Genomic DNA, 22,649 nt, shown 5'->3' with positions numbered 1-22,649 from the left:
TCTGGAATGACATTCCCACAAGTTAGCCAATGATGGATTCTTTCCTCAAAAAAGACTCACTGCAATTGTGTTTACGCCTTCATTCTTCATTCCCCAAATAAAGAAACAATTGATCATGACATGAAGTTTAGCATATAGGAAAAAAAAAAAAAACACAACTGCAGCAGAGCAGGCACAATATTTAAGATTTTTAAAGATAGAAAAGAAGTAATCAAAAACAAAAGAATAAAATACTATTAATTGCTATATTTATAAACCAAAACCTTCTAACTTTTGAAATAGTCATTGAAATTATAATTAAATATATAGATTAAAACAGCATATTAAATAAAAATGCAGAGAATATTAGTAACCTGTAAGATAGACTAGACTTAAATAAATTACCTGTATTGAAGCAAACATAGAGTTGTTGTACAGACACGTCTGATTTTATTGGGCTTCCTTTTATTGTGCTTTGCAGATACTGCTTTTTTTTTTACAAATTGAAGTTTTGTGGCAACCCTGCATCAAGCAAGTCTTTGTGCACCATTTTTCTAACAGCATGGTGCTCACTTTGTTTCTATGTCACATTTTGGTCATTCTCTCAATATTAAAAACTTTTTCATTTTCATTATATCTGTTATGGTAATCTATGATCAGTGACCTTTGATATTACCAGTGTAATTGTTTTGTGGTGCCACTAACTGCACCCATATAAGATGGCAAATTAATCAATAATTGTTGTCGGTGTTCTGATTGCTCCACCAAACAGCTGTTCCTTGTCTCTCTTCCTATCCATGGGCCTCCCTATTCCCTGAGACACAGCAATATTGAAATGAGGCTAATTAATAACCCCACAATAGTCTCTAAGAGTAAAAGGAAGTGTCACACATCTCTTACTTTAGATTAAATGGTAGAAATGATTAAATTTAGTAAAGAATGAATATCAAAAGACAGGCTGAAATAAAGAAAATGCTCTAATAATGACTGAAGTGATGAACACACAACTGTGATTATAGCAGTTACCATTGATTGATTGATTGTACACTTTGGATGAACTATATTTATTATTAATAATATATATTGATAGAATTGATTAGTTAAAAAAAAAAGGCTGAAAGCTAAGATTCTTGTGCCAAATGGTTAGCCAAGTTGTAAATGCAAAGAAAAGTTTTTGAAGGAAATCAAAAGTGCTACTCCAGTGAACACACAAATGATAAGAAGGCAAAACAGCCTTATTGCTGATATTGTGAAAGTTTTAGTGGTCTGGATAGAGGATCAAACCAGCCACAACATTCCTTTAAGCCAAAGCAAGGCTCTAATTCTCTTTAATTCCATGAAGGCTGAGAGAGTTAAGGAAGCTGCAGAGGAAAAATTGGAAGTTAGCAGAGGTTGGTTCATGAGGTTTAAGGGAAGACGCTTTCTCCATAACAAAAGCGCAAACTGAAGCAACAAGTGCTGATATAGAAGCTGCAACCAGTTTTCCAGAAGACCTAGCTAAGATAATGAGCCCATGCTCATTTACCATTCCAAATATCCTAGGGCCCTTAAGAATTATGCTAAATCTACTATGCTAAATGGAAGAACAAAGCCAGGATGACAAACCATCTATATACAACATTGTTTACTGCATATTTTAAGCCCACCATTGAGACGTACTTCTCAGAAAAAAGATTCGATTCAAAATATTATTGCTGCTCATTGTCAATGCACCTTGTTATCTAAGAACTCTGATGGAGATGTACAATGAGATAAATGTTGTTTTCATGCCTACTAACACCACAGCCATTCTGCAGCCCATGGATCAAGGAGTAATTTTGACTTTTAAGTTTTATTGTTTAATAAATACATTTCATCAAGCTGTAGCTGCCATAAATAGTGATTCCTCTGATGGATCTGGACAAAGTAAATTGAAAACCTTCTGGAAAGTTTCCCCCATTCTAGATGCCATTAAGAACATTAATGATTCATGGGAGTTGTTCAAGATATCAAGATATCAACATTAACAGGAGTTTCGAAGAAGGTGATTTCAACCCTCACAGATGACTTTGAGAAGTTCAAGACTTCAGTGGAGGAAGTAGCAGCAGCTGTGACGGAAATATCAAGAGACCTAGAAGTAGAAGTAGAGCCAGAAGATGTGATTTAATTGCTGCAATCCCATGATGAAACTGTGACAGATGAATAGTTGCTTCTTATGGATGAGCAAAGAAATTGGTTTCTTGAGATGGAATCTATTCAGTGAAGATGCTGTGAACATAGTTGGAATGACAAAGGATTTAGAATCTTAAATAATCTTAGCTGATATAGCAGCATTGGGGTTTGAGAAGATTGACTCCAATTTTTAAAGAAGTTCTACTGTGCATGAAATGCTATCAAACAGTATTGCATGCTACAGAGAAATCTTTTGTGAAAGGAAGAGTAAATTGATGCAACAGACTTCATTGTTGCCTATTTTAAGAAATTGCCACAGCTACCCCAACCTTCAACCTCCACCATCTTCCTCAGTTAGTAGCCATCAACATTGAGGCAAGACTCCTACCGTCAAAAAGATTATGACTCACTGAAGTCTCAGAAGATAGCATTTTTAAACAATAAAGTATTTTAAAATCAAGGTATATGTACATTGCTTTATAGACATAATGCTATTGTACACTTAATAGACTACAGTATAGTGTAAACATAACTTTTATTTGAACTGGAAACCAAAAAATTTGTGACTCGTTTTATTGTGATATTCGTTTCATTGTGATAGTCACTTTGAATCTACAATATATCAGGTATACCTGTGCATGAAATAGAGGTTGAAAAACATTGAAAAAGTACCATTCCAGAGAAGGAGAAATAAAATATCACTTGTTTTGTGATAGCTCATAACAAAAGTAGACAGTCTTAAAAGCAATGAGAGATAATAGAACAATTTCAAAGAACATTTATTAGACTGATAGTAGAATTCTCATCTACATTAACAGATAGCCTCGATAACAGCACATAATGGGACATCATCTTTAAAGTTGTAGTAGAAACAACTAACAATCTAGAATTCTAAGGCCAGCAAAACTATCATGCAAAATTGAGAGTAAAGTAATGAAATGTTTAGACAAAGCTGCAGGGAATTTAGCTCCTTGAAAGAGAGCTGATGGATATGCTCTATGAGGAAAAACTGAATCTGGAAAAAAGAAATAGGATGCAAAATGGCAAATATATTGGATGCATTATAAAACAATTTTATAAAAATGACCAATTTGGGGATTATATAAGACATTTGAGTGTAAATAATATACGACAATAACTTGTAAGACTGTTAAGTATTATTAGATTTAAACTTAGGAGGGCTTGTATTATAAAGAAGGAGGGTGGAGCGTATTGATTAACTGCAGTGTTTTAGTCAAATATGCATATTAAAATTTTTAAGAGTAACAAAATACCAGACATAGAATGTGTGTCGTCCAGAACAATAAAGGAAAAAAGGAATATAGAAAACTCTGTTAATTGAAATAGGAAAGTAAAGAACTGAAGAACAAATAGTAGGCAAGTGATAGGTATCCAGTTCAGTTGTCCAGTTCTCCATGATTCTCTCATGTTTTGTGCATCTTGTGAGCAGATGCACTTTATTCCGAAATATCTTTTCAAGAGTTGTAGAACAAACAACCGTGGAAGATATTGTGCCTCCAGAACAAAGGATAGGTTTGTTTACTGTCCAGTATAATTTGGATAATGTCTCCCTCTGTGGCACAGGTCATCAGATGGGTTCCCTAAGCTCAGGGGTTTCTCATTTAACAAAGCCCATGATGCTTTGGAAAATCATGCTCTATGCTCCTGATGCTGTATGGAAAATGAGTTCTAGAAATTGCAGCTGATGCTGATAATGTGGCTACTGCGGTTTTTGTAAGTAATAAAGTCTTTTGTTTTGAACAAGGAGTCTTGTGACTTCTGCTAGTAAATAAGGTAAAATCTCAGACCCTTCAAAATTCTTGACAGAAAGGGAAAGTAAGCTGATAGAAATAAATTCAAGCATATCAGTAATTAGAATAATGTGAAGAGATTAATTATTTAATTTGTATTTAAGAACAGATTCCAAGTTTGGATATTAAAAAAAAATCTGTCTAAGGTAATTTACAAGAAGGATATTTAAAACAAGTTTGAGAGTAAAACGTGTTAATAAAAAAGAATAATAATGTTAAGGCAACAAAACATTGCCAGAGATAAAGGGGTTCATTATGTAAGCCAAAACATTTATTTACAATGAAGGTTTAAAAAAAAATCTGTATTCATAAGTTCCTAGTAATATAGCCTCCAACTTATGAAGCAAAAAATGGACAAAACTATGCAGTATTATTTACAGGTCCACCACCCCAATGGGATTTATTATTAGTAAAGATAGGGAAGACTTTGAACAATACAAATAAGCTTGTGGACCACATATACAACAATTCGAGAATGCAAATTTTATTTTCAAGAACACATTGAACATTTACACAAATTTCTACTGAGCTACAAGTTTCAACAATTGTTAAAGAAATTATATCACACACTGTATGTTTTCCAAACACAATGCAATAAAAATAATAAATTGATAGCAAAGTGATCACAAAATTGAATACATTTCAAATAAGTTCTGGGTGAAGGAAGAAATAAAAATGGAAATCAGAAATATCTAGGACTGTTGTGAGCAAAAGCACCACATGTAAAAATGTATAGGATGAAATTCAAATACTCTTTATTGGGAAATTTATACTCCCAAATTTAAGAAAAGGGAGAGCATGAAAATAAATGAGCTGTGAAGCTGACTGAAAAGTAATAAATGCAATGAAAGCAGAAGGAAGAAATGATCATGAGAACAGAAATTAATAAAATAGGAAAAGCAATAAATAGCATCAGAAAAACTAGAAATTTTTGTTTATTTGAAAGAGACTAATAAATTATATGATACTCTAGACACATTGCCCAAGAAAGCAAAGAAAGATGGAGCAAATAATATGTGTTGACTCAAAAGAAGGCGTAACTAGAGGAACAATAATGTAAAAAATTGTAACAGTTCCTTTTGAATAACTTTGTACCAATAAATTTGAAAATTTTGTAATAATGGACAGATTTCTATAAAAAAAATTGCCAAATTTGACCCATGAAGAATTAGGAAACCCCCAAAGACTTATTTCCATGAAAAAATTGGATCCAGTATTAAAAAGTTAAAAATGTATTACCCTACAAGCTCCTTCCCCATCCAAGAATAAAAACACATGCAAATTTTACAGATATATTTTAACAAATCATTAAAAAACTGATAATCTCTAATTATTCAACCTTTTACAGAGCATAGAAAAGAAAGGAAAAAATCCTCAATTATTTTTCTGAGGCTAGTATAACCTTGACAGTGAAACTGGGAAAGGAATATTTAAGAGAATACTTTTAGTTCAGTCTCATAGGAAAATGTCAATTCACAGATCTTAATAGCACACAATCTAGTAATGTATGTACGAAAATAGGATATTCAATTGGCTTTATCTCCAATAGTTCAAAAGATGCTAAACATTTGACAAATTAAAAACTTTTATTAACCTATTTAATAAAGGGTATCTTCACCTAATAAATGCCATTTGGCAAAATTTCAGATAATCTGTGGTGATTCATATCCTGGAAAACAATATAGCAGTTAAAATAAATGAAATAGAGCTACTTTTATTAAATGGACACATCTCAAAAATGAAGTTAATAAAATGTAGACAAGTTCAAAGAATACAAGATGTACACACTCTTCAGGCAACTATAACATTTTTAAATGAATGCACTCATGTAATAATAGTCAAAGACTTGAATTGGAATACTTTACATCAGTTTCAATGCAATAATATAATTAGCTCTATAAAGTCTAAAATATTTTCTTTTTGGGATACACACCAGAGCAAATGATTTAATTTATTGATATTAAATTGTGATTAAGTTATATGTTGTACATATCTATATAATTAACGTATTTCATAATTGAAATTTATAAAACAATCAGATTTTTATTCCTTATATTGTTTTTCTTAAAAAAGCATGGTTTTGATAAAAGTAGTAAATGACTGTATCACTGATCATCATGTTTTGTACATAGTAGGTGCTCAGGAAGTAACTAGTGAAATTTATTAGGATTTTTTAGTATTGTGCATTTGGATGTTTATAAGTATTTGCTTAGCACAACTATTTTGACTTTGACATAGTATAGCATCGTTGTTGCTTTGCTATTTTTCAAGAAAACAGTAATTACCCGGTTTTAAGTGAGGGCACTCTTAAATCCATGTCACCAACATATAACTACTTGTCTGGAGAGGGCTATTTATTCCCTTGCCCTCCCCTTTTCATAGAGGGGAAGGCACTAAACATCATTCCCAAGAGGGTGCAATATTGGAGCAACCCTGCTTGTCATTTTTTCCAATACCTTATTCACTTCTAAGGAAAGAAGAGTAACTTGACTGATAACATATCAGGGAGAGTTTGATGTATATATGAACCATATTTATCAGGGGCATGGCAATTTCCTTGAAACAAATTTGGCTCATTTATCTTGCTAAAGTATCTTTTGTTTTTTCTCTTTTTCTGTTTCTGCATTTTCATGCAAGCCTAGCACTCTCCTTTTGTACATGTGTATGTTTGGATCTGTTTCTGATCCCCTCTATTTAACTCTTCTTTAATAGCAAACTCTCATGGAGTGTTCTCTTTTTCTGTTTCTCTTCTCTAGGTCTTCATGTGAAAATATCACTGGGAAAGATCTTCTGAATTCTCTTAAGTTTAGTAGTAGAAGAGAAGGGAACTATGTATTGTGCTCAGGCTCTAACTTTCTTAATCCAGCTTCACAGTGAACCTGCAATTTAGTTAATAATCCAGTGACTTGCATCTGATCCTAGGTCCCCCCAGTTGGTTGAGTCTGGCAGTATGGCTTTGACTTGAATGGCACTCCTAATCTCCAGCAGTGTTCCTTTCCCTCTTTTCTGTGGTAATACCATCCTATCAAATTAAATAATAGGTATACCATTGAGTGTGTTTATTAAAAATAAGGTGTTTATGTATAGTTAGGACACATTCATGTTTTGTTCTATTTAACTGTTTATTAACTGCTCAGTACAAAACTGGTTCTGACAGAGAGTTCAGGAAACAATCTCAAAAAACATTTAAATGCTTGGGATCCATAAAGTCCTCACAGGCTTGAACCTGCTGAATAATCAAAAGTGAGTGAATATTGTAAAATGACTTAGATTGCTCTTGTTTTCTCAATTAAGTGAATTAAGTGACAGTGGGTTTAACACTGGACAGTTGTAAAGCAGTTGTATGTAAAGCTTGCCTTTTCCTCATGAGAGATATTGGATTGAGATACTTGTGGTGTTTTCAGGAAGAATTTATCACATTTTGAAGGCACCTTCAGCAGACTAATGGATCCCTAATTTAAAGGTTGCCATATTTATAAATGAAATAAATTGTATTTTAATACATTCCAAGGTAATTGTATATGAAGGGTTAAAAAGTATAAATGCTTTCACAGATAGTGAAGTCTACCACAGATATTGAGGTCCACTGTAAATAGGATTTAAACTGAGTGTCAAAGATCCTCCTAGAGCATCTTTTTCCATGGGTGGCTAATCTGTTACTCTGTAATGAGTAAAGTTGTTGGGTCACAGCTAGAGAGAATTCCAGGAGTTGCAAAACAAAAAGGTGACCAACAAGAGGGCTGTAAAATGAGGAGAGCTGTCTAAAGGCGGTTATCGGAAGAAATTGGCTCTTCACAGTTTGCGGACTGAATCCTTGCTTGTGAATAGTTAAATGGTCAAATTATTTTATCCCTAATGACTAGACATATACTGTTTTTATTCTTGTCCTGCCCTAGAAGAAACCCAGCCCTGAGCAGAAACTACTTAGAAATCTGTTGTGCTCCAGGAGATACTTCAAGAGTGAGAAGCAGAGGCAATTTTTAGCAGTGGCATTTCTTGACACCCAAATTGAGTGTATGACAGTTTATTTTCCACTTCATTTTATAGAATTTGATTCCTTCATGAAGATGGGACTGCTTATGGAATTAGGTACTAAGTCGTAGGGCAACTGTAAAGAGGCAGGGTGGGATACTAGGAACAGCATGGACTATTGAGGAGCCTTTGGGTCCCTGTCTGAAATGCTCAATTAACTCTAAACCCAGGCTTTTAAAATCCTTCTAGATTTGCAATTGTAGCGTACAAATATGAGCTTTCCTGGAATTGAAAGAATTCTATAAATTAGTCATCCAGTTCTGGGAGAGCCAGGGAACATATCACGTGCAGAGTGGACTTGGACCTGTCTTTGAAGGAGATGCTTTATTAGTCACTACCGTTTTATAAAATTTTTTCATCTGATTTATATATTTATATAGAGTTATAACAATTTTTGTTGTTATTTTAATCTTTTGAAAAAGACTATTTGGGTTCATTACTAGATTTATTAGGGAATTCTTAAGTATGATGGCCACTCTGATTCATATTTTAGGTCCATCTAGAGTTCTCTCTTCTGATACCCTAATTCTAGTTCCTATTAGATTTATGTTTGTTTGTTTTTTAATCCCAGATATATTCTCCCCAGAATAAGGGCTTAACCAAAAAAACAAAAACAAAAACCATAGGGTGGTTGAATAAACCTAGGCTTCGAAGGCTTCAAATCAGCCAGATCTGTGTTCAAGCCTTGGGTCTGCTAGTGTCTAGCTATATAAATCTTCATAAATTACTTATTTTCCTCTTGTCTCAGTTTCCTATTTGTATATTTGCTTTCTGACGAGTTTTTGTAAACTTGGATTTTGTCTGTGCCCATTGTCAAATCAGGTTTATTCCCACTGGTATTTTACTTCCATCTTTGAAATTATTTTATGCATAGGCATAGACATGAGTTCAAGGCACAATGTATGAGAGATTTTGTATTCCAAAACAATTTACGTGTAAAGATACTGAGAGAAGAAAATAAAGGAAAGAATGGAAGTTTCCCGAACCTCTGTCCTTCTCATGGATTGGTGGCAACTTTCAGATAATTTCTGCAATAATAGTTTATGTTTTTTCAATATTTGCTGTATATAAATGTTGTGTTATCTAAAGTTGATGAGGGCAGATTCTGTGCAAGTATAGTATATGTGGTCAATGAATGAATGTGCTTCTTTGTGCTGATGACATAGAAAATTTAATTTTGTTGAATGTTTTGTTTCCTAGTTGTTACAAGAAATAGCCCTCAGAAGTAAGCCTATAAATGAACAATATCAAGGACTTGAGAGATTCTTTATTTTTGATAAAAATGAAAGACTCAACTTCCTTCCTTCTCATAGCTTAGAATGCATCTCTTCCAGTACTAGGATTACATTTGCAGGTAAATTCAGGTATGAAAGCAGATGGCCTGTGGAACAACCTAACAGATTTCTGACATTTTTTTACAGTAACCCGTCCTCATCTTCAGAAATATTGGACAATTATAGTCAATAAGCAATTTTCTCCTTGTGTAGCTTTATTAGCTAAATTATTAGCCCTTTGTGAATGGCCGTACATTTATATTTAAAACTACCATCAGAATGTGAGAAACATGGCTTTAATGAAACTGGGGAGAGGTTATTTTTGGAATTTGTAAGTATTAACCTTACTAAAGTGTTAAATATTGGAAACTGTTCAAATCCTTTTATCAACTTTTAAGTATTATGTGATGAATCTTAATTGCCATCTTCTAAACAAACCTCAAAGTTTCAGGATTTGTGGAATTTCTGAGGTGTCTTTAATTTCCTTTTGAAAACTAGGTGTTGATGTCATCTATATTCTTAGTTTTCCTGTGTTCAAATGTGTTTATTCATGTGCAAGCTATATCATTTGTTATACTGTTATATACTTTTAAAAATATTTGTTTCTGTTCAAATGTGTCTATGTGTAGTATCTTTGCAATTTAGAGTTTATTTTTTCTTTTTAATTAAGTTATGTGAATCTAATGGCTTTAATTTTATAGTTATGAGGTTTTGTGTTTCATAATGTGATACACATCTCACTGTTATATAATATTCTTTAGCTAAATATTCCTATTGCCCTTCCTGGACAATAAATAAAATAAACAACCACATGGCTTTACTTCCTTTTTAATTTTCTATTATTTTACCATTTTCCACTTTAGGAGACAGAGAATGGTTCCCAGACCATAGTTTAAGTGCATATGCTGATAATGAACTTGCCCTGGGTGTTTTGCATAGTGTCCAGAACTCATCACAAAATAGAACACAGCAAAAGATGGGTAAGATTGGCTCTAAGGTAGCAATGCCATGTTAGTGGCTCACTTTTTTAGTTTGTTTTTTGCAGGATACTTGCATTAACTTGAAAATTAGCTTCTGCAGTTACATTAGTCAACCTTATTTATTTTAAGTCAATGTCCTGGACTTTTCTTCAGAAGGCAAAAACCAAAGAACAGTCATTATTCCTTTCAATAAACATGAGTTACAATCACTTTTTTCTCTAACAATGTATTAGGGAAAAATATTTTTAAAATGTAGCCCAGTATATGGTGTATTTTGAACAATCCTGATAAAATACCTGCTCTGCTTCATCACACTCTCAGGAAGCACTGTATTTATACTGCTTCATATTATAACCAGATATACGCATTTGTGAAATGAATGGTTTAGGTTAAAATTGCTGCTTGTAGCTATGATTGAGACCACTCCATTCTAGACCTAATGCTATATATGTTAACTCTGGGATCTTGATTTCAGGTCATTAGCTTCATTCTCTAACTAAAATAATTGCAAGATTTTCCATGAAGTAATTCTTTTGACCTGTGGAATGCTCATTGTACTGTAGCAAGTTTATGCATAGAATTTTGACACCAGTAATAGCAGCGGTATTGTTAGGTCATTACTGTTATCCAATAATACATGCTAAAGTAAGTTTGCTTTATGCTGAATAGCATATGAAGCTTCAGTAGTTAACTAATGAATTAAGGTGATTCAGTTTACACATGTGTTTTATATGTTGACATTGTGTTAGGTCCTGGGGATAAAGTGATGTAAGCCATGTTTCCTGATCTTAGGGAGTTCATGGTTTAGGAGGAATAGTTGACAAGTTGAGCTGTTTTTCCTAGTTTAAAGGTCATCTTCAAGCCAGAAATTTAATTACATAAGATTGTCCCATGTATGTGAGACTTACACATCTCCCTTACCCTAAACCCTATGATTAAAACTCTCTGACTACCTTAGATCCTTTCCACATGGCGTTTATGTTGAGAATCTGTCACATACATTTTTTTTTTAGTAGAAAAGCCATCTATTTATGATAAATGCTTTTTTTCCCCCTCTATAATTAGGTGCCTGTTTTCACATGGAAGTCCAGAGGAACTTCAAAAATGCTGGTTGCTTCCATGTGAGGCAGCCAGAAATAACTTAAGTCACTGTATATTGATGAAAACAAATTCACATGCATGCTATGAGAATCTTAGACAAAACTTTATAAATAAGTAGCCAAATGCATTTAAATGTCAATTGAGAGAAAATAGTTGAAATCAGTAGTTATTATAAAAAAAAATTTGTTGGCACACAATTAGGCCAGGTACTGCCAGACTTTGGTGATACTAAGTAAAACTTCATCTCCATTGTCCAAGCTTTTAAACACTAGTACAGATGTTCTCAAAGGGGAGTGTGAGCATAATAACCTGGGAAACCTGATATAATGAAGATTCCTTCACTCTTAGAAATTCCAATTAATTAAGGCAGAGGTACAGCCCAAAAACTTGCACTTATCAACAATGCCATATTATTCTGACCCAGATAACCCCAAAAGCATACTTGAGAAAAACTGCTCCTCAGATATGCAAACATATAAATTACACCATCCAGAAATTTTATAAAAGGACTGTGAGTAACATGGTTTTGGAGACTGATAGGTATTTATTAGCAGTATATGCAATCAGTTAAAATAGAGTCATTTAGGAATCAAAACAATGAAAGAATTACTTTGCCATTGAAAAGTGTAGATATGGTAGTGTTAGCACCTAGGTGACATTTCAACCAAATCTTAAAGAATTAATATGATTTTACTAATTAGGAAAGGAGGGAAATGGCTTTCTGAGCTGAGTAGTGGCATGAAATGAAATAAAAATTTTCTGGCTATGCTACAGGTTATAGAAATCTTATGTTGTAAACTGATACCAGTATATAAAGGAATTCCCACCTCCTTAAGATTTTAAAATTTATGAATGTAAAAATATGGTAGTGATAAATTAACTGTGTATTTAGCAGGAAGTACTTATGACTAAGTTATCATTGATTTCCCTCCCCCTTACCACCATCAAAACCTCCTCCGTCCTCAACCCATCTTTCTGTCTCTGTAAATGGCAACATTATCCAAACATTAGTAAGTATGAAACCCAAGAGTCGTCTTGAATCTTTCACCCACCATATCTTACTCATCTCTAGATCCTGCTGATTTCAAACTCTATCCCTAATCCAACTAGTTCTTTCTTTACTACACCATCCGAGTCCAAACCAGTAGTCCATCATCTCTCACTTGTCTCTCAATTTTACTTTTGCCCCTTACAAAAAAACATGTCTTTATGATTAATTTCCATCAAATTCTGCTGTTTTTCACCAGTATATGAATTGTTTTTATACATAGTCAGGGAGTAAATCATATTTCCTCTAATTTCAAGTCATAAATTATATCATGTCAGTTTACTGCTTAAACATATCCCATAGCTTTTTCTAGCATATGGAAAAATCACATACTTTATCGTGCACTACCTGAGCTGGCCTTGCCCATCTGTCCTAACCTTGTCTTCTCCCATGTTGTGACTGGCTTTCTGTTCTTTGACAGGCTGCACTCTTATTCACTTCTTAGCCTTAGAATTTGCTCCTTCTTCTGATCCAGGATGCTCTGCAGCCTCCTGCTCCATCTCCGCACCCTTCATCACAAGGTGGTTCCTTCCCAATATTCAATCACAGTCTGGGTGCTACTTCCTTAGGGAGGCCTTCTAAGACCACCCTATCTAATGCTACTCTGTTTAGTCCTTCTATCACATTTACCTTCTTTTGTCTTCCTCATAGCACCTATCAAAATAGTACAGTATCTTCTTTGTTTGCTTCTTTATATTGTCTCCTGCTCCACACACCCTCATACCCTTGATTGGAAAGAAAGCAAGTACCTAGCCTGTCCCGCTCATTGTCCCATTCTCAGTAATAGAACAGGGTCCAGCACATTGTAAGGACTCAGTAAGTGTTTTTGAATGAGTCAAGCAGGTTGATAGGACTATGTGCTAGTCTTGAGTGCATCTTGAGTGTTGGGGCAATAACTCATTCACTTTTCACTAACCTAATCCTGACCCTGTGTCTGACAGTTTCAGGGATTTTAAAGTTCTGATAATTGATTTGGATTGGATATTATTTAAAGCTTCTTAGAGTTGGAGGGCCTTTAAGATATCATACTGTCCAACTTCTTTTACAGGTGAGGTAAGAATTGACATGCCTCAGGTCAAAAGCTGAGTGAGTCTAGACAATAAAACTCTTGATTCTCGGTCTAGCAATCTTTCAACTAAACCATGCTGCTAAATGAAATCTCCATATATGTTTCAAGAACTCTTAGAATATACATTTTTATTTTTTGTATAAATTCTCAGCAATTCATAGAGTAGAACAAGAACATCATTAGACAATAATGGTTTGCAACCTTTATTAAGGATTAAAATATTGGTTCTCTTGTTTTATTAAGGATTAATATATTGGTTCTCTTGATCAGAATCTTACTTGTTATTAAAATACTATCCATAAAACATGCTGCTATGTTTATTTTTATCAAATCCTGGTGTTTTTACTTAGAATAGCAATGATAAGTATTGTGTTAAGTACTATTTAGAGAGCGATTCAGATTTTTTATACCCTTATCAGCATTCTTGTGCCCACTAATATAACCCAAAGTCCCCAATGTATTTTATCTTCCTGATAGTTTGACATGGTTTTATTAGTAATCATTGAGCATATTTTCTTTAGCTAACAGTAAGGATAATTTTTTTAATACTTATAGTCATAATCAATATTAATAATTTCCTAAGATTACATTTCCGGTTATGGTTCAAGTTACTCTAAAAGTAATTTCTTATATTTATAATCTATAAACTTGATTATATTTTTTAAATTGTGGAATGACCTACTCAGTTATGGCATTTTTCACTAATGCCAGTCTTAACTGTGTGTCTAATCTTAACTCTAGCAATAATATTAATAAGCATATACAGTGAACATTAGAGGGAATGGCACACTGACCTAAACGAACAATAAATAAAAATCTAGGACCAAATTGAGCCCTCTTCATCTATTTCTATATACGGGTTACTTTAAATGAAACTTTTAATAAGTTTCCAGTAAGAAATATGATCTTTCTCCTTGCTGTGTGCTAAGCATAAGTCTGACCCGTTCCCTGTGCATTTCTTTTTGTTGTTGTTATTGCCAATTGGGATCAATTAATCTCAAATACTATGGCAACCAGCTGTTGTTATCAGAGTTCAGCACATGTTTGTACTCTCCTGTATTTTCTGAACAGTGTCTATGTTATGTTGAATTTTCCTCACTTCCTATTTGTCGTTATTGGCAGAAGTCCAGTCTTTCTTTTCCTTGCTAATAAAATCTCCCTTTTTTTATTTCAATAAAGTGTTCTATATGTCCTTCAATTTTACCTTGACTGAGACATAGCACAATATCTTTTTAAACATACGGAGCATGGTTTTCTCCATAGATCTAGACATTTTAAATGACATAGTTCAGTTGGTGTTAACTGGCTTATATGTGCTGCTATTCTTGGTATTACTGCTAGTGTATTCATTACACAGAAATAGCAACTTTTTAGTTACTCAGCTCATTTCCTGTTTTCTCCTGTTTAATCCAACTATATTTTGAGCATGACACAAAAGTCATTATTCTATATTTTAGAAGAAAGAATGGGAACTCTGAGACTTAAGTGGTTCACCATGGTACATGATAAAATTGGAGTAGAGTTTTCTGATGTCATTCATTCATCTTGTCACTACTCTGATCCCCTTTTCTTATTACTATAGAAATATTTTATTGTTTTTCTTGATGGCTATGAATAAACTGTTGTTTCTTATATATTACAGATAACAGGGGAAAGTATTTGCAAATTCTGGTCACTATATATTCTTGGGGACATTTACATTTATTTTTCTCAAAACATAGACACATTTTGTCATTTTTTTCTTCAGAATTGTCTGTGAGCACATCTTTATTTGTGCTCAGTCAGAATCTTTTGAATTTAGTTGTGACTTCATTCCAACAAAAATTGTTTAAAAATTGATTTCTGAAATGGTCGTTGAAATTGGTGCCTTTTGGGACTTAGTCACTTTTAATTGCTTAAATACTTACATATTACTTTAAGATTCTTTTTAGGGTATTAGATACATTCAAAGTAACTTAAAAGATCTAAGTTTTAAGAAAAAGTTAAGTTAAAAAAGAAAAGAGAAACTCTATAATCATTAAACGTTTTATACACAGCAACTCCCTGTAGTCACTATTCTGAATTTTATATTTTCCTTGAGTCGATAGAGTAGGAATAATATTATATGGCAAATCATGTTTTTAATAATAATACTGACACTACTTTAAAGAATCTGATATTTTATACAAAGCTAGTGTGTATTCAGGGAATAAGAGTCATGTTCTCATGTAAATTATTTATATTGAATATAAGTAATTTATATAAATCAGAACAGTGATTCAATACATTAAAAAATTTCCGTGCCATGAATTTCTAAATTTGTACCTTGAAAATTGTCTTGTTCTTTATTAAATAATCCTTTGTGAGCAAAACCAAACTACAAATTATTTATGTGATTAGTGTAAGATTTGAAGGGATTTTTTTCCTACTAGGAAAGTTATACACTTGTCCACCAACTAAATGAATGTTTGGTAGATTCAAGAAAAACCTGGTGATTGCCCTGGTATAATAAAGTAGTAACTTGACTTATATCTGTGCTTCTGAAATTTACCCACTAAAACTCTCTGTAAGGCAAAAAGGAATGAACTCATATTTAGGAAGAGAAGAGATGTGATTTCATTTTTTTAGAGAAACTGTGTGTTTACAGAAAAATCATGCATAAAATGTAGGATTCCCTTATACCACCCTATTATTAACACCATGCATTAGTGTGGTACATTTGTTGTATTTCATGAAAGCACATTTTATAATTGTACTATTAACTCTAGTCCATGGTTTAACTTAGGGTTCACTGTGTTGTACAGTTCCATAGATTTTATTATTATTCTAGTATCTAAAATTTCCCCTTTTTACCACATTCAAATATATACCTTTGCTGTTAATTACATCCACAATGTTGTGCTGCCATCACTACCGCGAATTACCAAAATTTTTCCATCATCAAAAATAAAAAATGTGTACATTTAAAGCCTTTCTTAACTCCCTATTCCTTATCTCCACCCTGTCTCCTGGCAACCTTTATTCTAGATTCCGACCCTATGAGTTTGTTTATTCTAATTGTTTCAAATCAGTAAGATCATACAATGTTTGCCCTTTGGGTCTAGTTTATTTCATTCAACATGATGTCTTCAGGGTTCATCCATGTTTCATATTTATAAGGACTTCATTCTTTTTATGGCTGAATAATATTCCATCGCATGTATATATCACATTTTATTTATCCATTCATTGGTTGATGGATACTTGGGTTGCTTCCATCTTATGGCAATTGTGAATAATGCTGCTATGAACATCAGTGTCTGACTATCTGTTCGAGTCCCTGCTTTCATTTCTCCTAGGTACATACCTAGAAGTTGCTAGGTAAAATGGTCTCTTTGCAAGGCAGTTTGGCAATTCCTTAGAAAGTTAAGTATAGAATTACCATTTGACCAATGAATGTACTACCTTTGTTAAAGGTGATGAAAGAATATTAAAATTGTACTAATAATGATAGTCCATAGTTTACATTATAGGTGTACTTTTTCCCCAACATATCACACTATTATTAACACCTTGTATTAGTGCAGTGCATTTGTTATAATTCATGAAAGAACATTTTTATATTTGTTATATTAACTAGAGTCCATTATTTACAATAGGGCTCACAGTGTTACACAGTCCTATTTTTTGTCTTTTAATTTTAGTTCTTATAACATATATACAACCTAAAATTCCCTCTAATTACATTCACATATGTAATTCAGTGCTGTTAATTACACTCACAGTAATGTGTTACCATTACCACCCTCCATTTCCAAAACGTTACAATTAACTAAAATAGAAATGTTGTACAAATTAAGCATTAACCCCAATCTCTACCTCCAACCCAGTCCCTGGTAACCGATATTCTAGATTCTAACTCTGAGTTTGCTTTTTCAAATTATTTCATAACCATGAGATCATACCATATTTGTTTTTGTGTCTGGCTTATTTCACTTAGTATAATATCTTGACAACTCATCCATATTTTTGCATGTAACAGTACTTCATTCTTCTTTATGGCTGAAATTTTCTATTATATGAATACACCCATTTTGTTTATCCATTTTTCAGCTGATGGGCAGTTGGGTTGCTTTCATCTTTTATATTGTGAATAACACCACTCTGAACATGGCATGCAAATTTCTGTTCAAGTCCCAGCTTTCAATTTTATTTGGTATATATCTAGTAGAGAGATTGCTGGGTCATGTATTAATTCTATACTTAGCTTCTTGAGGAACAACCAAGTTCTCTTCCAAAGCAACTGTACTATTTTACATTCCCACCAGCAATGAATAAGGGTTCCTATTTCTCCATCCCTTCTCCAACACTTGTAATAGTCTTTTTGTAATAGTAAATAGTATATGTGAAATGGTATGCCAATGTGGTTTTGATTTGCATTTCTCAAATAGCTAGTGAGTTAAAGATCTTTTTCATGTGCTTTTTAGCCATTTGTATATTCTCTTTGGAAAAATGTCTATTCAAATCTTTTGCATATTATTAAATTGTTTGTTTGACTTTTTATTGTTGTTTTGTAAGGTTTCTTTGTTGTATATTCTGAGTATTAAACCATTATTGGATATATGGCTTCCAAATATTTTCTCCCATTGAGTAAGCTGTCTTTTCACCTACCGTAATAAAGTCCTTTGGTTCACAAAATTTTTAATTTTGAGGCAGTTCCATTTATCTGTTGTTGTTTTTTTTCTTTTGTTGTTTGTGCTTTAGGTGGAAAGTGTAAGACTCCATTGCCAAAAACAAGATCCTGAAGAGTCTTCCTTACATTTTCTTCTAGGAGTTTTATAGTTCTGATTCTTATATTTAGGTCTTTGCTTCAATTTGAGTTAAATTTTGTATATGTTGGGAGATAGGGGACCTCTTTCATTCTTTTGCATATGGCTATCCAATCCTCCCAGCACCAGTTTTTGAAGAGAGTATTCTTTCCCAACCGAGTGAACTTGGCAGCCTAGTTAAAATCAATTGGGTATAGTTGCAGGGGTCAACTTCTGAACTCTGTGAAATTCCATTGACCTATATAGTCAGGCTTGTGCCAATACCATGCTGTTTTGACCACTGCAGGCTTGTAATTAGCCTTAAAATAAAAAAGCGTGAGTCCCAACTTTGTTCTTTTTCAGGATATTTTTTGGGTCCCTTACCTTTCCAAATAAATTTAATAGTTGGCTTTTTCATTTCTTCATGGTAGGCTGTTGGAATTTTGATTGGGATTGTGATGAATCTGTAAATCATTTTGGGTAGAACAGATGTTTAATAATATTTAGTCTTCTAATCCATGGACATGGAATGTCCTTCTATTTATTTAGGTCTTCTTTAATTTCTTTAAGTAATGTTTTGTAGTTGTCTGTATACAAGTCCTTTACATCCTCGGCCAAATTTATTCCTAGATACTTGATTATTTTAATTCCTATTTTAAATGGATTTTTTTCCCTAGATTTCCTCCTCCAGTTGCTCATTTCTTGTGTACATGGAAACATTGCTGATTTTTGCAAATTGATATTGTACCCTGCCACTTTGGTTTGAATTTCTTATTAGCTCTAGTAATTTTGATGCAGATTTTTTGAGACTTTATATACACAGGATCATGCCATCTAGTCCTGGGCTTCTTTTTGTTGGGGTATTTTTGATTACTGATTCAATCTCTGTACTAGTTGCTCATTTATGGAGATCTTCTATTTCTTTTTTGAGGCTGTGTAGGTAGTCTAAGCATATGTCCATTTCATCTGGGTTGTCTAATATGTTGGCATACCATTGTTCATATTATCACCTATTAGTTCTTATTTCAGTGGGGTAGATAGCAATATCTTCCTTTTCATTTCTGATTTTAGTTATTTTTGTCTTCTCCCTTTTATATCTTTGTCAGTATAGCTAGAGGTTAGTCAATTTTATTGATCTTTTCAAAGAACCTACTTTTGGTTTTGTTGATTATCTCTATTGTGTTTTTTTTTTCCTTATTACCTTTATGTCCTCTCTAATCTTTATTTCCTTACTTCTTCCCACTTTCAATTTGATTTCTCTTCTTTTTCTAATTCTTCCAGTTTTGAGGTAGGTTTCTGATTTGAAATCTTTCTTCTTTTTTAATGTAAGCATTCAGAGTTATAAATTTCCTTTTCAGCATTGCCATTGCTATATCCCATAAATTTTGGTATGTTGTATTTCCATTTTCATTCACCTCAAGATGTTTCCCAACTTTCCCTGTGATTTCCTCCTTAACCCATTGATTGTTTAAGAGTGCATTGTTTAATTTCCACATATTTTTAAATATCCCATTTTTCTCTCTGCTGTTGATTTCTAGCTTCATTCCATCAGAGAAGATAATTGTATGATTTCAATATTTTTTAACTTACTGAGACTTGTTTTGTGACCCAACAAATGGTCTATATGGAGAATGATCCATGTACACTTGGGAAGAATAAAGAATGTGTATTCTTTTGTTGTTGGGTGAAGTATTCTATATATATCCGATAGGTTTTGTTTTCAGTATCAGTCATGTCTTATATTTCCTTACTGATATTCTGTCCAGATGTTCTATAATTATTGAAAGTGATGTATTGAAGCCCTACAGTTAACTGTCTATTTCTCCCTTCAAATCTGTCAGCATTTCCTTCATTTATTTTGGTGTTCTGCTGTGAGGTGCAAATATATTTATAACTGTTACAGCTTCCTGCTGAATTTCCTCTTTATAAGTATATGACCACCTTTGTCACTCATCACAGTTTTTAATTTAAAGACTGTTTTATCTGATATTAATATAGCTTACCTCAGATTTCCCTTGGCTGCTACTTGCATGGTATATATTTTTTTCATCCTTTCTTTTCAACCTACTTATGTCTTTGATTAAAGATGAGTCTTTTGTAAATAGCATTCATTTAGGTCATTCTTTTTTATTCTGCCAATCTCTGCCTTTGGACTGGAATGTTTAATTTATTTACATTTAAAGTCAGTTCTTTCTGATAAGACTTTCTTCTGCCATTTTGCTATTATTTATTTATTTTTTATGGTCACAAACTTAATATATTTTAAATTGGCCAGCTGGACTCAATTTAGACGATCCCAATTTTGTTGGCAACATCCAAAGCATCATAGTCAGGAGCCAGTCGAACATATGCCTTCTTCTCTCCATCAGGCCTGATCAGGGTATTGACTTTGGCCACATCAAAGTCATAGAGCTTCTTCACAGCCTGCTTGATCTGGTTCTTGTTGGCCTTGACATCCACAATGAACACAAGTGTGTTGTTGTCTTCAATCTTTCATGGCTGACTCAGTGGTCAAGGGGAACTTGATGATGGCATAGTGGTCAAGTTTGTTTCTCCTAGGGGCACTTTTCCAAGGATATTTGGGCTGTCTCCTGAGATGCAGCGTCTTAGGCTGCCAGAAGGTGGGTGTTGTGCAGATCTTCTTTTTTTGTGGCTGTGGATGCATTTCAGTACTGCCTTCTTGGTTTTCAAAGCTTTTGCTTTTGCTTTGGTTTTGGGAAGAGCAGGCACTTCCTTCTTTGCTTTCAGCACCATCTTCATGAAAAGCCCATTTTGCTATATTGTCTTCATAAATGTTACACCATTTTTGTCAATCAATTCTTCCACTAATGCCTACTTTTAAATTTATTTGATTTTTTTCCTGTAATGCCATATTAAGTTCCTTCTCATTTCTTTCTGGATATATTTTTCATATGTTTTACTTGTGTTTACCATCCTAAACATATAACAATCATATTTTATTTGATACCAACTTGACTTGAATAGCATATTCATACACTCTTCCTATATCTGTCCCCTCACCTTTTTTGAGCATATTACAAATTATATCTTTGTATGTATGTCCAAAACCATAGATTTACCTTTATTTTTTTATGCATTTGCATTTTAGCACCTGTAAGATGAAGTGGAGTTACATATCAAATAATACAATATAATGGTACTGGCATTTATGATTACCCAAATGATTATCTTTACCAGAGGTCCTTTTTTCTCTTGCCACTTTGAACCACTGTCTAGTGTCCTTTCCTTTCACTCTGAAGGACTCCCTTTAGCATTGCTTGTATGGCAGTATAGTGGTGATAAACTCCCTCAGCTTTTGTGTATCTTAATCTCTCCCTTGTTTTTCAAAAAAGTCTCATCATATGTAAAATTCTTGGTAATTGTTTTTTCTTCATACCTTAAGTACTTCAACCCACTGCTTTCTTGCTTCCATGGTTTCTGATGAGAAATTGGTACTTAATCTAATTGGCACTTCCTTGTACATATTATGTTGTTTTTCTTTTACAGCTTTCAGAACCCTCTCCTTGTTCTTTGTATTCAACTGTTTGATCAGTATGTGACATGTGATCAAATTTATCCTGTTTGGTGTCCTCTGGGATTGTTGTATGTGCATATTCATGTCTTTCAATAAATTTGGGAAGTTTTCTGTCATTGTTTACTTGAATATTCCTTCTGTCCCTTTCTCTCTTTCTTCTCCTTCTTTAACTCACATATTAACGTATGTTGGTCCACTTGATGGTGTCCCAGGGGCCTCAGAGGCTCTGTACATTCTGTTTTTATTCTTTTATCTTTCTGCTCCTCATTTTAATTGCCTTGTCTTGGAGTTCACTGATTCTTTCATCTGTCAGCTCCAATCTGCTCTTGAAACCCTCCTGGGAATTTTTCATTTCAGTTATTGTGCTTGTTAGAGTTTCCCCTTACAAGGTTTGCAATGATTAACAGGTCATAAGGCTGTGACTCTATTCTGATCCACTGAGTAAGCTGCCTATGGGGGGATAGGAGGCAGCCCATCCCCTCCCAAGAATAAACAAAGTGGAGTAGATAAGGGCAGATAAGGGCCTTTACCCCAGGCACCACCAACCCCTTCTGCATTCCAAGACATCCTAGCCTACTTTCCCCTGGCCATTTGACCCCAGGCTCTACTTGGTTTCCCTGCCTGTTGATGTACTGTATAAAGTCATACCCACCACCCTCCAGGGGTAGGCTGAAGTCTCTCTTCAGATCCCCACCATGGCAGTGAGGGGGACTGAAGTCAATTCTTTAGACACCCTCCATTGAGAGAGCTTCCCAATAAACTTTCTGCCTGCAATCCTGTTAGTCTCTTGTCCCAGTATGCACTGTTTTTCTCTAACAGCGCTCTTCAACTCCAGTAGTTCTGTTTGGTTTCTTTTTAAAATTTCTATCTTTTATAAAGCTTCTCATATTACTCATTCATTTT

The 22,649-nt window shown here is 33.6% G+C and overlaps 1 protein-coding gene across 5 annotated transcripts in view; it reads left to right on the top strand.

Moving 5' to 3' along the window:
* The window catches only part of ZBBX (zinc finger B-box domain containing), a 173,611-nt gene that overhangs the window by 138,652 nt on the left and 12,310 nt on the right, over positions 1-22,649 (top strand). For all 5 annotated transcript variants that reach the window (XM_058295228.1, XM_058295229.1, XM_058295232.1 and 2 more), the window contains 2 exons: positions 9,174-9,327; positions 10,111-10,227. In XM_058295228.1, coding sequence (XP_058151211.1) covers positions 9,174-9,327; positions 10,111-10,227 — 271 coding nt within the window. The remainder of the gene's footprint in view (positions 1-9,173; positions 9,328-10,110; positions 10,228-22,649) is intronic.

Source organism: Dasypus novemcinctus, chromosome 4 (genome assembly GCF_030445035.2).
Source record: "Dasypus novemcinctus isolate mDasNov1 chromosome 4, mDasNov1.1.hap2, whole genome shotgun sequence".
NCBI classification, from domain to species: Eukaryota; Metazoa; Chordata; class Mammalia; order Cingulata; family Dasypodidae; genus Dasypus; species Dasypus novemcinctus.
The sequence above is the reverse complement of the archived record's forward strand: the minus strand, read 5'-3'. Positions and strand labels throughout refer to the sequence as shown.